General features: G+C 40.0%; 1 protein-coding gene across 1 annotated transcript; it reads right to left on the bottom strand.

Annotated features, from left to right (window-relative positions):
• Positions 1–898: 898 nt before the first annotated feature.
• Positions 899–26,394, bottom strand: TMEM47 (transmembrane protein 47). Its single transcript, XM_074153136.1, has 3 exons — positions 25,961–26,394; positions 12,314–12,454; positions 899–4,664 (listed from the first exon to the last, which is right to left on the bottom strand). Exons 1-3 carry the CDS (start codon positions 26,184–26,186, stop codon positions 4,486–4,488), a joined length of 546 nt encoding a protein of 181 aa, XP_074009237.1. The 5' UTR covers positions 26,187–26,394; the 3' UTR covers positions 899–4,485.

Raw genomic sequence — 26,394 nt, 5'->3', positions numbered from 1 at the left:
GCTATAGGCCCATAGTTCCCTATGAACTTCCCCCCTCGTTGTACTTGCAGTCCAAAAGAAAACAAATCTTCAGACATCCTTCCCCCCACCTCCCTGCTGCCCATCATACTCACTCCCTGGCTCTGAATTCCTTTTCCATTACTTGATTTCCACTCTGTGCACCCCACCCTCGTGCTGTGCTCGCTCACTGCAACAGTCCGCTGAAGCCAAGGCTTCTCTCCTCGATGCTCCGATCACTTTCTGCTGGCAGCCCTCTTCGCGGTGCTGCCTGATCACGAGGTGCACCCAGGGATGCAGATGATAACAGTACGTTACCCGTTGAAACAACATGGTATCATGTCTTTGGTGTTTTAAACATGTTTTTCCATTTTTTGCAACACCACGTTTCAGGTTCAAAACCAGTATCTGCCTTTTTTCAGGGTGAAAAGTAACCCGGCTTTCAGAATCAAAACGGAGAAAAGTATTAGTTATTGGAAAAGCAAAAAAGAAATCTCTATATAATGAATAAACTCCCCCACCGGAACAAGGTGCTCAGTATAGATTTGCATTTCAATACATGGCCTTGTTATTTGCCACATTAAAAGCAGCTTGGTTTCCTGATGTGACAACGCTTGCACTTTTATAAGGGGAGTACGGGCTCTGTGACACTCATGACATCTACCCTGTGCTACTTGTTCTGTGGCCAGGGGAAAGGGAGGGCTTACATCAGCAAGATCCTGCATCTCTCCCTCTCTCCCCCTGTGTATTTTGATAAGATACCTTCAGCATGGTAACTGAACACCAGGCACATTCATCAGCCTAAGCAGACTGCTCCTTCTCAGCCTGACCAACAGAAAACCAGGGCCAGTTTCAGCTGCATACATATATATATTCCACTCGGAGCAAAACAGGCACATTTGGTTAGAGTAACAATCTTTTTTATTTCAGTTACTTTTTCACATATAACTTTATGTAAGCTACAAAAATCGTGAAATGCAGAAATGGTATTAAACCTGCAAACTTAAAAGTCTTGATAAAAAAAAAAAAAGTGTCTTCCCTGCTAACAATGACCATTTAAAACAAACCATATTTTGATGGATTCATTTAATAAACATACCGTACACTTTTCAAAAATAAATAAAGAACAACATCAGAAAAACCATCAACAACATGAAGCATTTAGTTGTCTTCATTTTTTTTTTTCCTTTAAAGACAGAAATGAAATTTCTAGGCACAGTTTTAGGCATTATAGAGGACACAGAGGCAATAGGTTAGTGTGCACTGCTCTGTACAAAAATACAGTCTGAATAAATTACATTGCTAGCCATAAGATTAGACTTCACTTACCAGCCAGTTCATTGCATGTTTAATAATATACAGTTACATGCTAATCCATATATGTCATTTATATTTCAAACACATAGGTGTCTCTACATTTGTTTTTAAAATTTACCAAAGCTAAATGAAGTTGTGCAAGAAATCCAGAAGAGGTGCTAAGTACTTGTCAGCACCGGACGGTATACTTTAAGCTTAAAAAATACAAATAACTAGCCCTGCTTGCAAGTTTGCTATATATATATTTAATCATATATATTTGGAAGAAAAAAAAATGGATTTGTTGTGTGAGAATCATCCTGCCAGTGAGATAAAACCAAACAACCGAAATAATAGTGGCATGACACAAGCACAATGTACAAAATGATTGTTTAGTTGTACGTATAGCCAAGACACAGATATGTATCCTTTTTGTGGCTAGAAAAAAAATCAGCATAATGTTGTATTTACTTTTAGTTCAGTGCTGAGAAACAGAATGCTTGCTGAAATTGGCAATGGTAAGGGGGGAAAAAACCAAAATGGCAGTAACAACATAAACTAAAGGTAGGTACCTAAACCCAAATACTAGATGCCCAAATGCAAAGGACCTGAGGAGTTTGAGAGGTGTGTCATACTAGATTGCATTATCTTCAAGAGGAAAAGCAGGTGTTGAGACTGAAAATCAGATCTCTGACTCAAATATGAATGAAGAACCTTGTCTTTAGGCATTCACGTTTGTAGATTTTTTTGCCTGAACATCTTTCATATTAAGAGCCGGGTGACTTTCAGAGTGCACGCCTTTAATTTGCATATGCCTTAGGCCTGACATTTGTTTTTGCTCAAACTCTACATTAAAAAAAAAAAAAAAATTACTTGATAAATTAGTAGATACGATATGGGTTCAGAATTGCACCTTCTTGTCAGCACAGGCGAAGTGCTGCACAATGTCAGCACCAAAACACTGTTCTAGAAAGGTACAGAAATCTTCTCACAGTGGGCTTCTCTACATTAACCTAATTCCCATGCCAAACTACAATGTTCTCCATGCTGCTAAATAAAAGCAGAACTACACAGCTGTTCAGAAAGATAGAGTTAACTATATACCGAATATCTGCCTTAAGTCTGTCTCAGGAAAAAAGCAGAGTTACAAATGCTCTCTGGTGCCTGTGAAACACGTAGACATAATTTTTTCTCCCATCCTTTTTGTTCTCCAGGCATTGCCATACAATCCCGTCCAAGTCAAGCCATCATTTTGCTCCATCTAATCTAATTAATCACCACTGGTCCTGGAAAGACTGCTGATACAGAATATTCTACCATGGCAGTAAAGATTTAACTTGAGAAGAGCCCCAGAGTTTTATAAACCACCTCCATACGTCAGCAATACTTTCACAACCACCTCCTAAAGGCAGCCCTGTGGCCCCATGGTCGCTGCAGAACCTCTGCACCCTGTGAATGGTGGCAAAGGCACTAACACTGTAGACGCAGTCTCAACATCAGCAGTCTTTTCCATGGCACCAGGAAAACCATTGGTATAGAGGTGGATGTGCAACCCCAGCTTACCTGCTTTTGCAGAGGTCCACATAGAATATATTTTAAATTTCTCCATTAAAAAAAATAGTTATTTCTAAAAATTAGAATTGTATAAAAATATGTTCATAATTAATTGAAAATATCCAAATAAGCAAATCATAAACAAAAATAAAAGTGATGCGGATTAAATTCATGTATAAATTCTCCCTATTTTATCTTGGGTTTCATTTCACGTGTACAGTCTCTGGATGTTTTAAGTGGGAAACATACTAAGCAAGGAGTAATTAGATGTACATAATCATCAGCTGGTCCATGATAAACTCAGCTTTTATAAACGAGATTACCTCCTGCAGTGCTAATGCTTTAAGACAGACATGATGGGGTCTCAGCTGTATTCTTGATGATCAGAGACACTTGCAACCTAACCAGATTTTTAAAAAATGGCAGTTTTTTCATTACAACAGCCTTAGAAAACAATTTCTAGTAATTACTAGATTACACATGGAATAGCAAATAGTTACTTTGTCCCATTCTATCTTAACTTGATGTGAACTTTTAGGCATTTCCCATAACACAGAGTCTGTACAACGGCATATACAGAAGACAAACCATTTTATGTTTATTTTGTAACAGCAGCCAAAATTGGGGGGTACCAATCCAAGACTCTCAAGAATGTGTACAAAGTTAGTATTTTAACCACTGCATCACAGCTCATATTACAATTTTAATCGTCTCTCTCCCTCTGCATTTATATTTGTACTATATATATTCATTTATACTAACAAATACCTTTAAAAAATATAACTGAACTTGTTCCATATGCATTGTTTTCATGAAGTTAAATAGGTACTTAGGACAACTGCAATTCATTCATGCATTTTAGATGCCTCAGGGACAGTTGAAGTCTTTTTCTACCCCCCTTTATCTCCACCCTCCCAACAAAATACTCAGAGCTGAGACAACTTCCAACTACACAGTCAGAAGCACATGTCTCTAGGTTTGGACTTCCTTCAACAATCTGCTACAGCTGGCACAGTGATGTCAATTACCAATTCATGAAATCCTGTGTGGTTGGTGGCTTGTTTGTATTTTTTTCATTATTAATCTCCCAGAAGACTGTTGAATACAGATATTAGACAAGTCATTAACCAGTTACATTCACTGCCTTCAACACAGTCACTTGCAACTAATTCCTTAAGAGCTTTTTTGAGCAAGTAACAAGGGGCCAACACAGCCTATTGTACAAGATGCCATTGCCTGCTTATCAGACATGAATCCTCTATGATACAGGGAAACTTCTAAATGGAGCCTATACCAGCTGCTCCCCTGAAGGCAATAGCAGATGCTGGCGTTGCATTCTCATTCCAACTAGTTTTTCTCACAATGATCGCTGTCACGTAGATCCTTTTACTCGTTGTCAGGAAAAATGAAGCGTATGTATCAGCAGCTTGCAGCATCTGCCTATGTAAGATCAGCAATCCTGGTGTTTGCAGTTCTTTTAAATGGTTGGAAAAGCTGGTTATAGTGTTCACACCCAAAAGGCAAAGGCTATTTTATCAACAGAGCAGACTGTTTGGTGCTCCACAAGTGTTCTAAAAAAACTGTGAGTTAGAAAAGATGGGGTAATCCTTTTGTTATTTTTCTTTCCATTAAACGATCCTAGTAATAGTCTTCATAGTTCTTAGGGTTCAGGCAATAAAGAATGGCACCCCCAAATGAAAATATAGTTGCGCCCCAAGCCAGGCCATAGCCCCAGTTGAACTCATGGTATATTTTCAAGCTGACCGTTTCGATGAACTTGATTGGGTAAAGGACTAAGCTGCACACCTGAAGAACAACTGAAAAAGAAAAAAAAAAAAAAAAGAAAAAAAATGTCAGAAGCAGCTTTAATTAATTTCCATAAAACAAGGAAAACACCACATAACTGAAACTCAGATTTAAAACGGTCTTCAGGCATTTTTAGCTTGTAAGTACTGCTCTTTTTGAAAAAAATATCACCTACAGTTCATCAACAGATCAGACCAGTTCTTCCATATTCCCTCGTTGACGAACAAATGTTATTGCTATGGTATAATGATGATCTTTCAGGTGTCCATGAAATAAACAATGAAAGCAATCTTTTCCAAATTCTCTTCTGCCTCTCCTTTGTATTTTAGTTTGCAGTCTTTATTCCTTCCGTAACAACAAAACTAAGATCACTTGTTCTATAGCTATTATAAATAAGTCAAAATGAGAAGCAAGAAAAAAGGAATATTAAGAAATATAGCTCAGAGTCAAATCATTTAATAGCCTAGAAATAATTCATTGTGGTAGGCGATACATATTTATGTTCAGTAGAGACTCACTGAATTACATATTTCATATGCATTACTGTGTACTGTAATCAGAATTAATGATATTGTTACACAGAATACCAAGGAATCTATAAAGTTTGATCAGTCACTAAACTTCCAGCTGGCAAAACATCACCTACGAATTTAGGGGGTGGGTCAGAAATGCTTCATGATAAAAAAAAAAAGCTAATAAACCAGATCAAATCCAAGGCAGTAAAAAGCTTAGAAATCATTACTTTCTACAACACTGTGTCTGAGAGCGCCAGATCTCCTGAAGCCTGATCCACACGTCTGCAGTGGAATTCAGCAAACCTGTTAATTATTGTGCTACATCAAAAAAAACCCCATACAGTAACCTGAAAAGGAAAATACACAGATGAAGAACCCCAATTTTCACAAGAAGATTTCAGTTGCCTCGGCATCTATTCTTGTTTAAATTCAGGTGCGCATTAACAGAAAATTGGGACAACAGTTTCCAAGGTAAGCAGGTGAAAATTACACTTGGTTTGAAGATGTGGACAAGCTGTATGATGTAGTGAGTCTTCAGGTCTCTAGTTCTGCCACCCACAAACGAAAAAACATCACAGGAACGTACAAAACATCCTTTTTTGCCCCTCAATTATATGATATGGCCTTATCGCAATGCTTCCTTTCAGCATTTTACACTGGAGATTTTTAAAGACTTCAGCACGTGGTCTTTGTAAGCTACCCCCAACCCCGGATTACAGTCATGGTGGGCACATCCACAAAGTTCAGCGCATGCTTAAGTATTTGCAGGCTTGAGACATATGCTGATGAAAGTTCAATGGTATGCAATGTAATGCCATAATAACTACGTTCTTTAACATCGACTGGGTCATTTTTTACACTTTATTAGGTATTGTAAGAAGAACGAATGCTATTTAGAGAATTACTATAAAGCCAGTGCCAATACAAAATGCCAGTGGATAAGAGAAAGGAAGACTACTTTGGACTACAGGAGCCCTTCTGAAATTTCATGAAGGAATTACCAGAAAATAAAATAACATTAATTATATTCTTCTACTGCTTGAACACTTTGCACATTCAAAATCTGTCATTTGCCTATTCAGTCCCACACGCACTCTTTATCGTTGTCAAACCGGCACCTTTCATTAACTCTGGAGAGTAACGCTCTTCCGTCCTCTGGGTGGGGACTGGTATGGGGAAATGATTTCCAATGTTCATTACCCATCCTTGGTGGTAACATTTTACAAGACACTCATCAGAAATTTCTTTCCCCCTTCCCTGTCCATGTAGCCTACAGACTAGTCTTTGCACTCTGACTTGAGACTGACAATCTGAATAATGTTTGCATAGTGGATTTTCTGATGTGGATACTAAAATCCACAGGACTTTTTTTTAATCCTAAAGTTATTGAAGTGTTACTTTGTGTTATTGCATTTTAATATAATTTTTGTATGCCAGCTCACAAAATACTGCGCAACACTGGAGAAATTTTGACAGGGTACACTAGGGGAAGTGCCTGCACTTATGAAAAGATTATGCATTCCAATTCTGTATAATGAGCGCATTATTACACTCAAAAATACCTGAACATATGCTCAGCTTTCAGACACATCTTTAAGACCATTCAAAGTCAAAAAGGATTTCCTGAGATGAATGGATATAAGCAAGTTCTTCAGTGGCTTCCCGAACCGGGGCTGCAGCATCTCTGCTGAGTCAACATAGGAATTGCCCTGTTGTGTGCGTGTCAAGTGCCAACCAAGGAAGCTCTCCATCTTCCCTCAATCTAACATATGAAGTATGCTGAATTTTAATCTACAGATTAGACTTGTCAAAACAAAACAAAGTGTTTCTGTTGGAAGAGGAACATGTGGCTAAAGAAGCAACACCCAAAACAGGTTTTTTAGACATTTTTGTAGTGAGACTTCCTGCTTTTGCTACTACTGATCCAGCTACACTACTGAAAAACCTCAAAGAAAATGCTGGCAGCAACTCGTCAGCGGAAACAACCCCACTGCACAACACTACTGCCGCTTTGCACTTTTTTTGCCTCCTGTTATTGTTGCTGCTCCCTGTAAAGTGGGAAAGAACCTGTGTAGGCTAGAAAGAAGACTTAGTGAAGTTTTGAAAAATGACCAGTATGATCCAAAAAAGATGTTAAAACCAGTGCTTGCAACTACTGATCTGCTTCCAATGAATTTAAAGGAACTTCATGCTATTTTGACCTGTTTATGGGAAGCATATGTACTACTTTTTTTTTCAGAAGCACTAGGCTTTTTCTGTAGAAAAGGGCTGCAAAAGAAATCTTAAAAAAAAAATAAATTCCACTTCAAAACGCTACTCAAAAAAGACTAGTCAAATTAGACTATTCACTTCAAGTTTAGATCCATTTTTATGACTAGCACTACAATGCTTGCAAGACAATTGCACAGGAACAAGAATACTAGTTTTGCTCTATTTACATGAAATATATGCAATTACATGTACTTACCATATTAAACACGTAAAAATCACAACAAACACTTTAAAACTAGGAAAATATAATCTTTTTTTCCTTGTTCAAATGTTTAATTATAACAGTTTTGCTGTCCAATAAAACTTATAATGACGCTTTATAATTGGTCTATATTTATTAAAATGTTGGTGCTGGCTAGTAAGTTCTGTATTTCTGCTCTCTACACCATTCCTCCTGCTCATTCACATGAGCAAAGCACTTCATTAATAACCAATGGGTGTTGCAGTTTCAAAGGTTAACACACACACAACTGCTAACTAGGAAGTTGTTTATACTTAATACAACCTGTGCAATTAATTGGGAAACAGCATGAAGAGAAAGGGGGTCCGTTCCGATTTTGAAAATATTGCTAGCTCAAGAACAGACCACTCTCCTACACAGGAAGGCCAGGAATTTCAGAAGGAGGCCCAGGTGGTCAAACAGGGAGTTTCTCAATGAATGTGCAAGAAAGGGGCACACAAGTGCAGAAAGCAAGGACAAGCAATGAGAGGGGAGTATAAAAGCACTGTTTTGATACTTCGATACAAAATCAGGAAATTTGAAGCCCAGCTGGAGCCCAACATTAAGCTGGGAAATGGCAAAAAGGGTAATAAAGAAGGATTTCCACAGGCGCATTAGTTGCAAAAGGAAGTTCAGAAAACGTATTTATACAATGATGGACAGGAAAGCCAGTATAAGTGACAGATGATACACTGTGACACTTTCTCCAAAACCTCTTAAGTGACATGGTTTGGAAGAGCATCAGCAGAGCAGGAACAAGTTAGGGAAGACTTAGAGTTGCATCCATATCTATGGAGACAGATGGGATTGACCCAAGGGCGATGAACGAGTTGGCCGATGTGATCTTACGCTATCAGCTATAAAAAAAAATAAACCATGGTGATCAGGAGATATTCAGATGACTGGAAAAAGGTTAATGTTGTGTCCATCTTTAAAAAGGCTAGAAGTGAAAAATCCACAGAATGGGTCAGCCTCAACTCAATCCCTGGAAACACTATGGAGTACGTCCTCTTGGGAGTCCACCTCCAAGCACACGGAGAACAAAGTGGCAATCAGCAGTGAACATGGATTCATCAACTAAGGACAAGGATCCAAAGGGCTGCCAAGATAATCAGAATCCTGGAGCAAATCATCCTTAAGAGGAGGAAACCTAAGGAGCTAGGTTTCTTTAGACACGTGAAAAGGAAGCTAAGGAGCAATTTCAAACCAGGCTACAGTTACCTGAAAACGTAGCTGCAATAATGATAGAAAAAAACCCTTCTTTGTAGTGCCAGGCAATTTCAGATAATGGCAATGGACACAAATCTCAGTTTCAGAAATTCAGGACAGACATCAGGAAAGAAGGAAATATAAGGAGGGTAGTATGGCACCAGGACAACATGCCTGGGGAGGCTGTGGAATCTTCATACCTGGAGTTCTAAAGACTGGTCCAGTCAAAGCTGCAGCTCATTGACCTAGTGTTTTCCTGCCTCAACAAGAAGTCTGGACTACATGACCTACAGAGTACCTTTCCTATCAATATACCTTTGATGCTATGACTCTTTGCTGTCCTGTAGCAACTTGCACTACATCCTACTGAAGTCAGTCCTATTTTTTCAGACCATTCTACCAATTTCTCAAAATGAAATTCTGTCCTCCAATGTATCTGCAATTTTTTCTAGCTTTACTGTAAAATTTGACAAGTAGACTTTTATTCTACCTTCCGCATCATTATAAAGCTAGGTAATAGCACAGAACTCAGCATGCAATCCAGCCAGACTGCGCTTTGACTCTCTGTCAGAATGGAAAGATAAATCTCTAAGTATTCTCCAAACATTATCTGCCATCATTTTTTTTTTACTCTCTCACCTATAGTACTTTCACTTAGCCACTGTTTGCCTAGCTTACGTGTAAAAGCATCCTGTGAAATGTGTTAAAAGCTTACTAACCTCAACAGGTTATTCTTCTAAACATTGACAAAACATAGCCCCAGAAGGCAAACATCTTTTAAATTATTTTTTTGTTTGCTTTTATGGACTTTCAACAATTACAGTTCTTCTCTCTACTCCTAAATTAAGACTTAGTTCACATTCAGTAATCTGGTAACCATAAGACTACTACACTGACAAGTTTGTGAGCTTCAGGACCAGTTTGGTTCATGACCACTAAGACATCCCAGCAACTATGTAAGTTAGTGACCTCTACTAGTCCAAAAATGCTCGGAAAAGCTGTTTGAGGCAAGGTAGCTCCATGTAAGAGTGTCCTGCAACTGCTCCATGTTTTTGCATCACCTGAGGTATCCCCGGTTCCTTTCCCCATTACACAGAGCTGACAGGATGTAGTTTAAACACATTCACATCTGTTGATTGCTTGCTGGCTTATTCTCAATATCTAAGTTGAGTCATTTTTTTTGTCCCTTTGCTTTCTCATGTCTTCCAGTCCTAGTCAGTCAATCTTCTTCCTCACCTACAAGAGTTGCTAACTGTAACCTGAAGCTGAGAAAACAAAGAAAAAGAAATCAAAATAAATCAAAACTAGAAGGAAAAAAGCACCTGGAGTCAACTGTTTTGACTCTAGAGTGCCTGGAAAACACCTTTCCATTTTTTTTTTATCTTTCTCTCACACGGTGATGTTTTCCACCTGACACACAGATCATTAAATGTCTCCAGGCAATTAATCTTGTGTCCTTATTCCAGAGGCAGCTGGTGGACTCCTAACAGGAGTCATACAGAATATTTGGTCTTGTCAGCAGATTCACAGGCAGGGGCAGGTTTTATCCTCAAAGAACTTGTGAAATCCACAGGTGAAGGTTTGAATCCATGAACAGTTGTGTAAGGCACAGACTACATTGTGCTGCAATCTTAACTTTCACCTCTTCAGCACAGGACATTTTCCGTAATTCTTTCAAGATATGCCAGTCCATATTCACCTCTAAAAATAGCTGACATCAGAGGCAATATCTGTAGGAAATGACATTAACAATGTCAGCATCAATTCCCAAAAGGATTCTCCTCAGATTTGCCAGATAATGAAGAAGAATGGGACAAGCCATCTCGGCCTCATCATCTCTCTTCTTCTTGTATGCTTCAGGTCACAGCTATTTAAATACATGTGCATAAACACACACACAGTGGCAAAGGAAAGAGCTGAACACCGCTCGTGAGCTAAACCACTGAGGTATTTTTCCTTTTTGATGCAAGTAAGCTTTAAGCCACCCTTCCACCCTAAATTTTATAGTGAAGGCTAGAATTACTTTTATACAGAGGAAAATAGATTAAGCATTAAGCCAAACAGCTGGATTTAAGGATATTTTTTTGCTTTCTATTTTTTTAGCACAAACTTAACTATATACCAAATAAGCAATACAGCAAGATAAGCAGCATACGGCTGAACAATTACTAAGTTAGGACACAATGTTACAAGAAATTAAGTCAAAATCCAAATAAGAAACCACTACAGAAATTCAATAAACCCATTTCCAAAGTTTACTGCCCAGCATGCTTTATAGTATCACAATTAATACTAAATTTTAATGCAATGGTACCAGTGCCTTTATTCATTCAACCAAGCAAGCAATGCGATACATAGAACAAAAAGATACGATTTCTGCCCAGGAAATCTGATCCTAGGTTGCATTCATTTCATAAAAGCAAATGAAATCAAACCTACCAACATTTCTTGAGCAAATAAAAGAGCTGCTGCTCAATCAAGGTATCGTTAACAGCAGGGGGCAGCAGGAGCCTTCCCCAGAGCTTTGTTTCACTTCCCAACACCCTGCAAATTCTGCAGCCTTATCTTTTCATATCCTTCCTTGTAAGTGACTTCTTTCAATACATCCCGAAGACTAGGTTCTGTCATCCTCTTCATTACAGTCTATCTGAAGGCGCTTAAGCTGCTGGTTCCAATGCAGATATGAGTGACAGGATGAAGGCAAACCCTGCTTGGGGAGTCTCAGGAGAAACAGAAACATCCTTCCTGACTAAAACCCAAAACACCAGAATGTACAAAAGGAGATGATTCGATATACCTCATTGGACCAGTCTTATGGACAATTCAGATTCATAGATCTCCCTTAAGATTTTGTGATAGTCTATGTAAACTGTTCCATTTTCATGTTTTTAAAACCAAACAGGGACTGCACTGTGACAGCTTGTTAAATTAATAACTAAGCAAGCAAGCTGACACAATAAAATGAATTCCTCATGGCACGGAGGCATACATAAACACCTTGCAACATAATCCTATTTATTTTCACATGTAGGGCTTCAAGGGTTCATATTTGAGCATTAATTATCTTGTTTTAAAATTGTAAAAGCAAGAACATTAAAATAACAGAAATGGCTTTGTATGAAGAATAAAAATGGGGACATCAAACAGCACAAAGTCACAGACTAAAAATAGTACTTTGAGATTTATCCTCTGTAGTTGCCCCTGCTGCATTTATGTCACAAAACAATAAATATAAAGCAAGTAAATAATTGTTTATGCATCAATATGTACAACTGCAAAAATGATTAATGCTGTGCAGAACCAGTATCTGGAAAAACTTCACTGGAGTTAACACAGAAGTAAACCAAATGCCTCTGAATTAGTATGCAGAACAAGGCACGTCTTCCTTCACAAAAGTGAAGCTGCTCTTATGAAATTTTCATAATGGTGCCAGTAAGCTGCTTACCTGCAGCAAAGAGCATGACTGCAACTGGTCTGTAGAACCGCCTCCGAGATCCCACGCAGATAGAGATCAACCCAACCAGGAAAGCTATGAGAATGATGGCAGCACCACCCAACAGCAAAGCAAGAGTAGCTATCTGCCAGTCTAGGGGGGGGGAAAAGAGAAGGAAAAAAATAATAATACAATTTCAGTAAAACAAGCCCATAGGCAGAAACAGCAGAATATGAGGAACACAGAGCCTGCATCAAGGCCCGGGTAAATAAACAACTAGGCTTTGGATTCCTTTTCTCCTAATTAGTGAAACACCTTTATACAACAGATACAACTCAGGAGCAAAGTGCCGCAACCTCCCACACTTTTTCAAGGCTTAGTTGGCCTCGCTGGGATTTTGGCTCGAGTAAGACTGAATAATTTGGTCCCCTGGTTTTGTCCAATTTAGAATGAGCGATTGAGGCTGGGTCAGGATTAGCTATTGTGTGTTAGCTGACCCCCAGTCAGTTGTAACTTTCTCACAGATGAGAGTGAAAGTCAAACCTCTACTTGAGCTGATTAGGGTGACATAGGAAGGGAAATGCATGGAGGCTTATCATATACACATGTCACCTAGGAAGTACCCAAGGCCTCATAATATGAATAGCAAAACTAAGGTAAAGGAAGAAGATGCTCAAAGGAATAAAAAATAAATCCTTTTCAACACTAAAAAAAGGTGAAAGTTAAGCCCTTCTAAAGGCAGTACTGATCATTAGACGTAGACTGGGTCTAATCTGAAGTCCGTTTTAAAACCTCAGTTATCTTAAAGGGTCAGTGTTTTTTTTTCTTCCCCCAAAAGCAACTTCTGGATTTCACCCAGTATATTTTCTAGTTATTTTCATACATAACAGATACAGTTACAAACAACACCCTTGCTGTCTTATACCATATCCATTTGCAACCTGATGGCCATCATGAGTCTATGCAGCATCAAAGATCCAACTTAAAAGTGTCTGTAGGACTTTCAAAAGGCACAGGCTTTGTGCCGTCTCTCCTTGCAAAACAGTATTTAAGACCTCGTCTCTCTGCAATAATGGGCATCAAGAAAAATATTCAGATTACTCTTTACTGTTGATGACTACTATTTAGTAGTTCAAGGAAGATGATCTAAAGTCAGCTTGTGTTAGCTATGGATCTAATGCATCTCATTACTTTGAAAAAACTAGCGATACATATGATATTCAGAATAAAATGGCCGAATGTGTTATATAGTTCAAAGAAAATCAGATTAATTATTTCCAAAATAAACTTAGAGATCCTAGGGTTCCTAAAATAAGAACAACAACAAACCCTCACATTTTCTTTTCAAAAAGAGCAAAATTCAGTGTTTTAAAAAACAGTACATCTAGTTTCAAGAGGGATCTAATCTGCTGAAAATACTGACAGTGCAGCTGTGAGGTTTGGGAATGGAAGGCTGGCAGTCATTATCACCACAAAGACTTCATATACTATATGAAAAAGGATGAAGGAGATTAAAAGAAGAAAGGGAACAAAAAAGCTATAAAAGCATTGCTAAAAGAGAAAGCAATTTTAAAGGTGTGTTTGTGCAAGTACACACATTTATTTTCATTCTTTTTAGAAATCCAGGCATGTTGTTTACTAATACTTTAATTACTAAGTACTCATCCTTCCAAGGTCTTTTAACTCCTTGTTTTCTTACTGGACCAAACACCAAGCCTGTGAACAATCTCCTTCTCTGGCCTTCAGCATGCAATCTCCAACGTCAATTTGCTGTGTGTCCCACCGCTTTACTATTATTGGGATGGAAATACGATTTTAGTTATGGATGGGAATGATATGAAGAGTGGTTTTTAATGTTGCCATGATCCTTCAGAAACACCAAGTGGTTAGTGTACTGATGATTTAGAAAGTATTCTTCCAATATCAGAGTGCATTACAGATATAAAATACAGAAATAAATAAACAGAATGGACCGCTTTGGAACAACATGAAAGGAATCCTTGCACTAGAAAATTACACAGATACAAAGACTAGACACATAAATCCATATTGCCCCAAAGTTAAAAGCCATACAAAATTGATGAAATAAATCAAAGTGCCAGATGGGAAAACTCAGAAACTAAGATTTTTGAAAGCCACACAAACAATAAAATATTAAATGTTATCTTCACATTGATCAGACACCAAAATCTAATGCAAACGCTACTCCAATGCTGCACACCTTTCAACTAATGGAAAAAAAGTTGAGTATCCTATTGCTTTCCAAAACCACATTGGCAGGACTACAAAACAAGTGAAAATAACTGGGGCAAAGATGATATAAGTGCGGGGTTAGAATATAGTTTAGCTTCCACAACAGATATATCTATGGATTTTAGAAAGGTTAAAAAATAAACAAACTACCTTACTATAGTAATGACGTGGGAGGTAGAAGGACAAATCAGTGTTGGAAAACACCTACACTCCCAACTAAAAAAGAACTGACAAACAAAATTAATTTCTTGACTAAGAGAACCTACTCAGCGATGTTGACAGTGGCAAAAAAACTGAGGGTATTAATGTTCCTCACTGCTAGCTGAGGATCAGGTATTGAACATCGTGCTCTGGGCCACAATGTCTGGAACTGCCCCTTTATTTTACCTCCAGCCTCTTTAACAGGAGCATACAATGCCACCAGCCTTTACCCTGAGCTGCATCCGAGAAGGATTCCGGTTAAACAACATCATGAAAGTCAGACATTAGTGCACAAAGACTACTGGACTGAATTTTCCTATACTGACTACCATGGAAACTACATGTTTAAATCTCCTTGTTATCTTAGAAAAATCTTAACTTTCAATTCTGAAAGCGATTTGATCTGGTGACAAAATAAAGCTTATGTTGGATTAAGGAAATAAAACCTGCATAGCCCTTGTACTGACCACTAATTATTTTTTAAGAAAAAATCCAGGCCACTGGACTTTACACAAAAGAAAAGAAACATCCAAAGAAAACTTAATCGCTACCTCTAAAGGAAGAACCCCTGTAAATTAGATAGCTACAACAATATAACCACATACAGCAAACACAGTTTTCTACAATAAAAATCTGTAGTTTTCCTCGGACTACCCAAGAGTGATTTATAACACACAGCGTCAAAATGGGAACAGCAGATTGCTCGGTTACATAGTGTTACTGGTACACAGAACATAAACATCATAAGCCTACTTCAGGGTATCCAAAATATACTTGCACCATTTCTGGGCATGCACCAATCTTGCAAGTAAGTTACCAGACTCAGTACAGGAACCTCGGCAGTTCAGTGAAGCTGCTTGTTCTCACAGAGATAAAAACGTGCATAAACATGAGCAAAATGGGACCTTATAGACAATCATTATTAGTTTCCTGGATTCAAAACACAATCTGGGTACACTTTAAGAATGTACATCGGTATTTTTCACTGAACATCACTACAGTTTATTTACAGTACACATCCACTATCTAAGAAAAAAGTTAGGAACCTGTAAAATTGCACTCTTACAAATCTTAATAAACTTTTAACTTTGAAAACCCCTGTTGTCTCACAGCCATGCCCAAGTTAAGTTGCTTTGCTGGTTTATAACTGTAGTGTCAACAGAAAGCATAACTTCAGATTTTCTCAGTGTTCATGATATTAGCAATATGTTAAGAATTACACTGATAATGCCACCTAACCAATCTGAACAACTAGAAATAATACATTTTAACAGTCATTAAGTAACTCAAGACAGTTTCTTAAGAAAAGCCTCACTTAATATATACTATTTTTAGCTCTGAAAATCTAAACATGTTTTTGTACTGCACAAGAAGCATCAGAACGTCTGCAGCCTTGGGAAGTATATATTGCAGTTCCGATAGGGATGATAGTGTTTGCATATTTTTTATTATAATAATCTGCCTATTAGTTTAGGGATATAGAAGTCAGTATTTGAAAATATATATAAATAGGAAGCTACGTATTTAATGCATTTTTTTCAAAATATTTATAGTGTAAAATTTATTAAAATTACCATCTTCAGTGAAAAAATAAACAAACCCCCAAACCATGATGTTAGCGTTTCTTTTCAGTTAATGCCTCATACACAAGTCAGTGCCTTTTTGTAAGGATAGCTTGGTCTCCTTGCTCTTTGGAAATTCTGCCTGTTTCTTAATGATACAGAATCACAGTGTTAATTGCACATTGAAATATGTGACTTTCCTCCCTTCTTCCCCCAAAATGAAATGACCTAAGGCTTTGAGCTATATATTCATTTTTAATTAAAAGCAGCTCTATCTGCTCTATTTCTTAGGCAAAATAATACTTCAGTACTAGGATAAAATCAGGAAAAGCCATAAAAGAAGAAGAAAACATCTCAAAGTCCTGAAATGTTTATTTTAATAAATAGGTCATTTGTGAACACAAGAAAGAGCAATGCAAGAGCCTATCATTGTCACAGATTTCATGTTTTCAGCAAGCTCCCCCAAAATCAAACATTTTATCGACATGGTATTCTACAGTAGAAGAAGTGGTAGACATAAAAACGTATCGTGGAGTATTTGAAACATTTGTGTACGTGGCTCTTTCAAATGATGTAAGTGAACTGAATTAATCTCTTAAGAAACAATCAAGCATTCCTTTCTTTCAAACAATGGTTCTCCACCGAGTCCTCTCACAGAGGCTGAAGTAAGAAAATGCATGCAGCTGTTACATGATGAAGGTAATGACTGACCTTCTTCCAGCACTAAACAAAACCTTGGTAAGAAACAAAACAGAAAATCACTCTTAGGTTAGTTTTTCTGATTCATTGCAAAGCTTCCACTTATCTGCCCTCAGCCAATAAATATTCTTAGAAATTGTAATATAGCATTCAAATTCAAGAATAATGAATTTGAAAGAACATGTCAAGTAAAGCATAGAAAGTGGAGGCACCCACACATAGAAAATTAAATATAACCCACCGAATGTCATAACAATCAACTAAGATAAATAAAATAGCTAATCATAATTGCTTCGTATTCAAAACTATTTCTAAGTTCATAAACACTCATCAACTTAACTATCAAATAGCCAATGAAAGTTTAAAGAGTGTAGTGATTAAATAAGAACACAAAGGTAGAATCTAGTTTATAAAATTGCATTTGTCACACGGTCAGTAAAATTTCCTCTTTCTTCAGCACAATCAGATGCACAGACTTCTGTCTAAGGCCAAGCTCCACTGAATTCAGTGGAAATACCAAGTAAAGTACTGCAATCACCATGAAGTTCTCACTTAAAATTATTCCACAGAGAAGTCAGTCCTTTGGAACCTCACCTAAGCCAAAATGATGGTTTTTTTAAGGAGCTGCTTAGACCACTTCTGCTCTGGATGAAGAGAATACTGGCTAAAGCTGGGAAGCCCAGTGTCCATAGGTTACTTGGTCCATACTCCTCTGCTCTTGTAGAGCCAGCACCACAAGTACAGCCTTTTGAGACCCTGTAGTGTACACTTCTGCGCACTGCGGAGAGAAGCGCTTTCTGGCAGGATCCATACCAAACCTCCAGTAAGTTGCTCTAGCCACAGCTTTCCACAGTGGAGCCTTGTACAAAAATCACAATAAATAAATATTTTCTGCTTGTTGTCAGTTTGTATAGTATGCTTATTACTGCTAGCTGCTGCACAGACATACTCGGGCTTTTACATTTTCTTTTTATTTTATTGATTGAGAATAAGATATTTCTAAAGTATCAGAATGACTTGTGCGTGTGGATCCTTGAGTCAGACACCTAAAAAGCGTTACCAGAGCTGTGGGAACCAGCCAGCTGTAGCTGAATGCATAATTTCCCTAAGACAGAACTCAAACACACTACACCAAGGCTTTCGTTTGAAAGTCATGAATTTGAACGCATAAAATAACTATGTGAGGTCACAGATACGTTAAAAAGAAGCTGTTTGTGGAAGAGACAAAACTATTTTCTGCTTCAACAGGAGATTTATGTACTGAGCTATTACCTAAGAAATTGGTCTTCATCCACACAGCAGCATGTGGGACAAAGCCCTCAATAACCCAAGTCCCGCAAAACACATGCGGGTTTAAGAGTGAGACTTTCTCACAGCTCTAATTCACCAGATTTTGACAACATCCAAACAGAAATTTGAGCATTTTATACTGGGTGCCAAAATCCCTAAGTGGCTCCTAAGGGCAATTCAGAGGCTCCACAGAAGGCATCAGTCACTCTCCATTTACTGTACAAGACGCTTGTAGGATGACTGAGTGCTCCTGACGCCGAGAAGAGAGTCATTTAGAGCCAGTCAAAGAACAGAACAAGCACAGAGATGCGTCCAAAAAAGCAGCTAACTGGGGCAAACCTGGGTCTACCTATGTCTTGGCGGGACACAGAATGCTAATGGCTAGTGATGGCAGCTGACTAAAGGAGGAAAGTCAGGCACCTCCTTATCTGCACTACATCAGGGGCTAGAGGACTTCTTAGAAACCACAAGGTCTTTGCTTCCCAGCTCCAGACTTGAACCTCTGCTCCCACTGCCCAGAAGAATTTCTTAACTGCTAGGGTAGACTGAAGAGTCTTCCATCTACTAGACCCAAGCTGGAAAAAGATAAAAATTAAATCTATGGGGTCTGTGAGCAAATAGGTAGGAGGGAAACCAAATCTGAGTCTTGCCTTGAAGTGCCTCTTACTTAACTGGTCCCTTCCAACATCACCCCAAGTTTTATCTCCTGTCTCTACAGAAGATCATTCTGAACAACAAAAGCAACAAAAATATGGTAAGCAACTCTGCTGTTGTGCAACAGAGACAGATTTTGCAAGACAAGATGGTCTAATGCCTGGAGGGGTTACAGATGTATGAGCAACTTGAAGCATAGCAGGTGCTTGCTCATCTGCCCACGACACACATCTCTCCTGAAGATTAAAGCTTACATTCCTTATTTATACAAAATATATACACTTTGGGGGTTTTTTGTACAGCTGCTCTGTGAGCCGTGGCCTGCCTGCATTTCTAAAATCATGGTTTAAAATCCTTTAAACGAAGTGCACCTTCAAATATAGAGTTAAGTGCTGCCATTATATAGATCTTTATTTTATTATCTAAAGTCAACATGCATTGTACACCGCTTTTGCCAACAGAGGACTTCAAGACAAGCACAGTATTACAGAAAGTCATGTAATCTATAATTCATTCACAGAATAGTACAGCATGTACTCAGGCATTTCTTCCATTGGATACATGGCATTCTTCTGAGATTAGCTCACTACTATGGCATTTTAATTATTGGATATTCGTTCATTCAAGAAAAAAAAAAAACAAAACACACCCCCACAACTGCAAGAACCTCACAAAAACCTGGAAATCTTAGAATTATGTCATTAGAAGTGTGGGAGATGTGTTACATAAGCTTTTCAAGAAAAGCTCACCTTTTCTAACCTCTTCTATATATACTACTACATTTTAGCAATCTGAAAAAGGAAGAACAACGCTTTGCACTGGAACAGGAATGCAATTATTTCCCACAGTTACCGATATTCTTCAAGCAAACTGGCAATCTTTTGTAATTTTCAAAACTCATTCCATTGTTCTTTAAGAAAAACAATCAGCATTTAAAATAGTTCAAGGAGTACTTCCCATCAAAATGATGGCCCTTATATTATAGAAACGGAACAAGTGAAAATACATAAAGCAATACAGCTGGATAGACTTTACCGCATCTCCTGCTTGTTACCTTGAATCTTATGCGGTCATCTTTGGCCACAAATCAGTGACAGAGGCAAGGTTACTCCCTACGTGATTCTAAATATAAAATCTCATCAAATATTTAAACCACTTACATTATTCCTAACACGAGGAACATCTTTTAACTTACTGGTGCAAGACTTCTTCATTAAATAAACAAGACTTAAAGCAACAGGATACATTGCAGTTTTAAAATCAGTAATGAGCGAGAGCAGTACCAATAACCCACTAAAGCTAGAAGTCTTTCTTTTTTTTTTTTATTTTTTTTTTTCATAGAATCACAGAATGGTTCGGGTTGAAAGGTTAATGATCACTGAGTTCCAACCCCCCTGCCATCGGCAGGGACACCTCCCACTAGAGCAGGTTGCTCAAAGCCCCATCCAGCCTGGCCTTAAACACTTCCAGTGATGGGGCATCCACAACTTCTCTGGGCAACCTGTTCCAGTGCCTCAGCACCCTCACAGTAAAGAATTTCTTCCTCATATCTAATCTAAATCTTCCCTCTTTCAGTTTAAAACCATTACCCCTCATCCTATTGCTACACTCCCTGATAAAGTATCCCTCCCCACCTCTCCTGTAGGCCCCCTTCAGATACTGGACAGCTGCTATAAGGTCTCCCTGGAGCCTTTTCTTCTCCAGGCTGAACAACCCCAACTCTCTCAGCCTGTCCTCACAGGAGAGGTGCTCCAGCCCTCTCATCATCTTTGTGGCCCTCCGCATTATTTTTTTTTTTAAAAGAGTATTATCAATTACAAGATCTATGGTCCTCTTGATCTGATCAGATAAACTCACACAAACCTCACGCTTTACACACAAATGTGCTGTAAACACATCTCTTAGCTGATTGGAGAAGGGTGGCTGAAATGGTCCAGACTACTGAACAGGAATCTTAGATCTGCTGCTCCCACAGAGCATGGCCTTGGGAAGCCTGAAGCTAAAATAATTGGTCCATTTGTAAAAGGGGAAGCAGACCTTAAAATATTCTATCTGGGGCTACTGCAAGGGGTAGTTAACAAATTCAAGGCATTTTGAATGCATTGAAGGAGCCAGGTATACATCAGGTGTAAACAGAGTCAGTCATCATAGAATCACAGAATAATTTCGATTGGGAAGGACCTCTGGAGGTCATCTAGTACGGCTCGCCATGGAAAGCAGGGCCAATTTCCAAGTCAGACTCAACTTCAAAGTCAGATCAGCTTGCTCAGAGTCTTAGATGGCGAGTCTGAAGTGGCATGGCTTCATTTTATATCCACCTTCAGCTGAAGTGTTGGGGATGATTATTAAAAAGAGTAATATGCAAAACAACAGACTACAGTTTTCAAAACCAGAAGGAATGTTTTATTAATTGCTCCTTACATTGTATAAGCCACTTTTCTCAGACTTAGTAAAATTACATTTGTTCTTCTTATGACATTTTATAGCAAACTATCAGCCTTGCTGAGCTTCTTACAAATATGTGTCAACATCAACTCTGAGCAATGATCCAGATCTTCTAATGAGGAAACTGCTTTGGAGCTAAGCAATTTCCCCTTGGAACAACTCCTTAGATTCAAAACAAGCGGATACCATCCAAGACTATTGAGCCATGATAATTCACGTATCTGCATCTAATGTATAATTAAGGTTAAACCCCTTCAAGTGCTACCAAATGAGCAGCCTCTGATGCTTTATTTTAAGAATAAATTAAAACAGAATTATAAGCACAAAACTAGACTCAAGTTGTTTTACTGCACTATGCTATAAGTTAAGCTTATCTTTATGGTGTTCACCACTAAGTTTAAACATATGCAGAAACTCTGTTGCACTTATTTCCTTGAGATAGAAAACTGAGCATTGCATAAACAAATATACGGGTTGAGAAATAACAGTCATATGCCCCCATAAACCAGAATGAATATAGTTAACCAGCATGAAACAATACAAACCTATTTTTATATATGCTATTTTCACAATAAACTGAAATGCTGCGAAGGAGCCATTCTTTTCTATGAATAGCATATACATGAATTGAAGCCAAAATACACAATATTTACCTGCAGATCAGACTCTGTGGAACCCTTTATGACTTCCACATCATATTTGCATATCCTTGATTTAAAGAACTATAATGGCTGCAGTCTATTGCATACATTCAAATTTATTGTTATTAATTCTGCAGGAAGAAGATAACTACTTGTACAGGTATAGACATACCACACAGTTGTATATAAGATGCATTTAATTTTAGGCAGATGCTGTGATAGAAATAAATATTCATACATAACTCTCAACTCCCGGTAAATCTGCAAATGAACCATCACAAATTAAACATAATCCACTTCAGATGAGGTCTAAAAAAAATTTTGTTTCAAGATACCAAAGGAACACTCCAAACCCTGTAAGTTGTTTTTTTTTTAGTTTAGCACATGAGTTTAAAATACAGCTGACTTAACTTGTGCATTAGCCAAGTTAAGCTTTGATCATAGAAAATAATTTTATGCCCAGACAGCTGGTGAAACTGTAAAGCACCATTGATGGATCTCAAGATTTTATCACGAAGCTTTCCATACTAGCAACTTTGTTAGTTTTTCAGCTCCTGAAGTTGCTATTAATGGGAATTTTAGAATTTCATCAAGGGAAGAGGTAGACAAGGGATATGCAAGAATACCTTTCTTGCTCTTCCAATTACAGGAAAAAAAATGAACAGGTGATTTACACAGACCCTAAAGACTCAAAAAGAAGAAAAAGTAAATTAAGGTGAGATATAACATTCAGATTCCTAAAAAATATTTTGACTGTTTTAGGTACTTGAACTAGCAACATCATGAAGCACTTACACAACTTTAAAAGCAGTGCAAGAGCAAAGAATAGTTTGCAAGCTATAAAAAAAAGCCCTCAAAACAGTGCAAGAACACATACTCCAAGCACCAGCAACACTGAAGGAAAACTGAGGATTATTTCCTGCTATAACAGCCAATGTAGTAATGCTCTGTACATTTCCTTCTGCTTTCCACTACTAAGTTGCCCTTTTGATAGCAGTCAGGGGTCCTACATCTAATTACAACAAAGGTTTTTAATTAAACCTCAAATATGCTTTAACAGCTTCTAACACGAGCTTGCCCTTGATGGTGCCACTTGAGGTGCTCTCCTGCAAGGGATGATGAAGTAAATCTCTTAAAACCATGGGTGAAGATGCCTTTTTCCTGTGTGTACGACAGCTTTTCACAGCTAGCTAGCTACAAAGCTGCTTGCACCAGTATCAAGCTAAAAGAGCTTTCCCTGTGGGAGCTCTCCACTCTCTCCAAAATATACCACTTGCTATATTCTTGATGTAGGAGGAAAGTGCACTTCAAATATTAAGGCAAGCACACAAAATGGTCTCAAATATGAGCCCAATCCAACCTGGTGAACTCAAAGAGAGCCTTCCCATTGACTTTAATGGGAACTGTAACACAGAAAGCGAAGGGAGAACAGTACAGTTTCTTGTATTTCAGGTCTCCTCCAAGTGCAGCATTGTGTGCCAAACATGAGGAAAATGAAGAGTTTATTCCAGTCACCTCAAATAAAACAATCATTCACTTCTTCCCCAGTAGCTTGTGAAACCTGGCTCCACTAGAGTGGAAAGTATCTAAGGAAAATGAATAAAGCTCATTCAAGAAACTTGAATAAAACTGGACAGGCAGGAATTTTTGCACAGGCTAGAAGAAAGCACCAGGAGAGGGCAAATTTTCAGCACACGGTATCCAAACAAAACACATTTCATTCCTATCCATCCTCACCCATTCATCTTCCACCTTCCCATAAACAGACAGGTAACCACCAAAGCAACAAGAGAGATTAGTATCCTTTTATGCTGTTCCATAAGCTGTCCTGCTTTCTTAATGTCCCACTTTTTGTGTGTGTGTGTGTATATGTGTATACACGCATGCGTGGGGGGTGGACACGAATTGAGGATTGAGGTGGGGGAGCCCAATAAAGTGTGTGCGGAGGTGGGGGGGGGGGGGGAGGGATTTGGAGCAGGTTCTCATTCAAGCCGTCTGAAAAGTCTTTCTGCAATCAAGGGGATACTATTTCAGGAGACAGGGAGAAGGGGCAAAGGATTCATGTTGCTAAGGAGACACGTAGAAGCTGACATTCCTACATAAATTTCCATTTATACTGGGGAAAGAAAAGAAAGCTCTCCAAAGTTTGTGTAGATGCTCTGGTAACTGATTGAAACCGACAATTCTTTACAAGTCTTTTTGGCATTACATGATTTAAAACAATACCCCAAACAACATTCAAACCCTCAAATATTACTCCACACAATGACAGAAAAAAATAAACAGCACAGCAGCAAAGGAACCTGTGCAATTTCTACTCAGAGATCAGTTATTTGCCAGAACCTATGCAAGGATTTCAGAGAAGTGAGGAAAAAGGAAAGCATCTAGAACATACAGTCTGCCCCTTGCCTTCTTTCCCCAAAGAAACATCTTGTCCCTGTATGATTTACCCAACCGGAGAGCACAGCAATCCAAATGGATGATTTAGCCATGCAACCGTGTGTGTGTGGAGGGCAGGGATGGGAATGAAAATGGGGCCGGGGGTGGGGTGGAAAAGGCTGGCTCCATTTGTCACTGTTTCTATTGGGACTCCAGAAGTTGCTAACAGGCATAAAGTAAATAAAACAACCCACGAAAACCTAAACAATTATGGTACCACAAAAGAATTCACTGAAAAATATTCAACAGGCAGCTTGCTTATATCATTCACAACCCGTTTTACTGAGTACTACAAGCGACAGTGAAATGACATTAAAAGAATGATAATAAAAAAATAATAAGTCTATGACCAAAGACCTAGAAAGCTGAAGAACGAACGAGCATCAAGAAATTGAAACAGTGTGGCAAGAAGGCAAAGGAGTATGAAAGGCGGTGGGAAGATCAGTACTTGCTAAAGACACACGCAAGCACACCCAGGGGGACGGAGAGAGAGCCGGAGCCCAGCGTCCTCACTCGGGACAAAATAGCAATCGGTTTTGGTTAGGAAACCCCAACTTTCCACGACTAGTGACTTCGGGGGGCTGGGGGGAATTATAAGATCTTCGATCCCCAATAGCTTCTCACTGTACGAGAACAACTGCCACTCGCAAAAATCATCAAAACTAGTCCGAACTCGGGATGTCTCGTGAAAACACAGTCAAAGGCAGATACGAAATCAGCCACCCCTTTCCCTCACAAAAGCCGACCTCACGTCTCCCCTGCACCCCAGACCGCTTCGCAGGCAGAGGGGCGAGCCCAGCAGGGACTCCCGGTTGCCCCCCCCCAACCCCCCACCCCGCTCCCAGCACACGCCATGTACAGAGACCGCCGCCGCCTTCGCCCCAACCCGCAAGCCAGGGAGAAGCGGGGCCGGGGCCGCGCAGCCCGGGGAGGGCGAATGCCGGTACCGGGGAGGCAGGGGAGAGGGTGAGGAGAATGAGGAGGGCAAGCGCAGGGACCGGGAAGGCAGGGAGGAGAACGGACGAAGCGGCTCGGCAACGGGAGGGGCGCGGAGGACAAAGGTGCCGGCGACTCTTCCCGGCGGCGGGCGGAGGTGCGGGGCAGCAGCGGGCGAGGCGAGGAGCCTGGAGGGGGAGCGGTGGGTAGTGAGGCAGGGCCCCGGGCACTGCTCCGGCCCGGGGCGCTGGGGGAGAGGCTGGCCCCGGGAAAGGGCTGGGATACGGTTCCGGGGGGAACGGGGATGAAGGAGCGGTGGCTCGGGGGGTGCTGGCGGGGCAGCCAGGGCACCGGGGGGGGGTGGGGTGGGGGTGTGTAAGTCTCAGCGCTCGGGGTGAGGCTGGGGGGGAGTGAGGAAGGCAGTAAGGGCCGAAGGAGGGACGGGGCAGTGTCCAGGCAGAGGGCGGCTGCGGGGTCAGGGTGCCGCCGGCAGGGGAGGGAGCGGAGCCGGGGCGGGCCCCGGGGTCGCCGTATCTCACCGCTGTGCAGCGTCGACTCGCAGAGCCAGCTGTCCAAGTTGCCGGGCTTGCGGCAGGACTCCCAGAGGGACAGGTAGTACTGATGGTCCGCCGTCACCCAGGCGGGGCTGAGCACGGCTCCCAGGTCCAGGCACAGCGCCAGGAAGATGCACACCAGCCCCACCAGCTTCAGCGGGGTCAGCACCGAGACGCGCACCTCCTCCATGCCGCTGCCGGCCGAAGCCATGGGGCCCGGGGAGAAGGAGGAGGAGGAGGAGGGAGGACGCGCTGCCGCCGGCCCCGAGGGGAACAGGAGCGAGAGCCCAGCTCCGCGCAGAAGGGGCGGGAGAAGGTAGAAGCAGCGAGACCAGCGCTGACTAACGGCGGAGAGAGGCGTTCGCAGGCGGCGGGCAGCGCCGCTCCCGCCCCGGTGTATCAGGTGCAGCAGCTCCCCC

This window comes from Numenius arquata, chromosome 1 (assembly GCF_964106895.1).
Source record: "Numenius arquata chromosome 1, bNumArq3.hap1.1, whole genome shotgun sequence".
Lineage (NCBI taxonomy): Eukaryota > Metazoa > Chordata > Aves > Charadriiformes > Scolopacidae > Numenius > Numenius arquata.
Note: the sequence above shows the minus strand (reverse complement) of the source record. Positions and strands in the feature narration are given on the sequence as shown.

Bases quoted from the DNA above. Each gene is read 5' to 3' on its own strand.
- TMEM47 (XM_074153136.1), bottom strand. From the start codon at position 26,186: ATGGCTTCGGCCGGCAGCGGCATGGAGGAGGTGCGCGTCTCGGTGCTG. The intron at 12,455-25,960 runs GTGAGATACGGC...CCCCCCCCCTAG, and splicing joins CGAGTCGACGCTGCACAGCG to ACTGGCAGATAGCTACTCTT. The intron at 4,665-12,313 runs GTAAGCAGCTTA...TTTCTTTTTCAG, and splicing joins AGTCATGCTCTTTGCTGCAG to TTGTTCTTCAGGTGTGCAGC.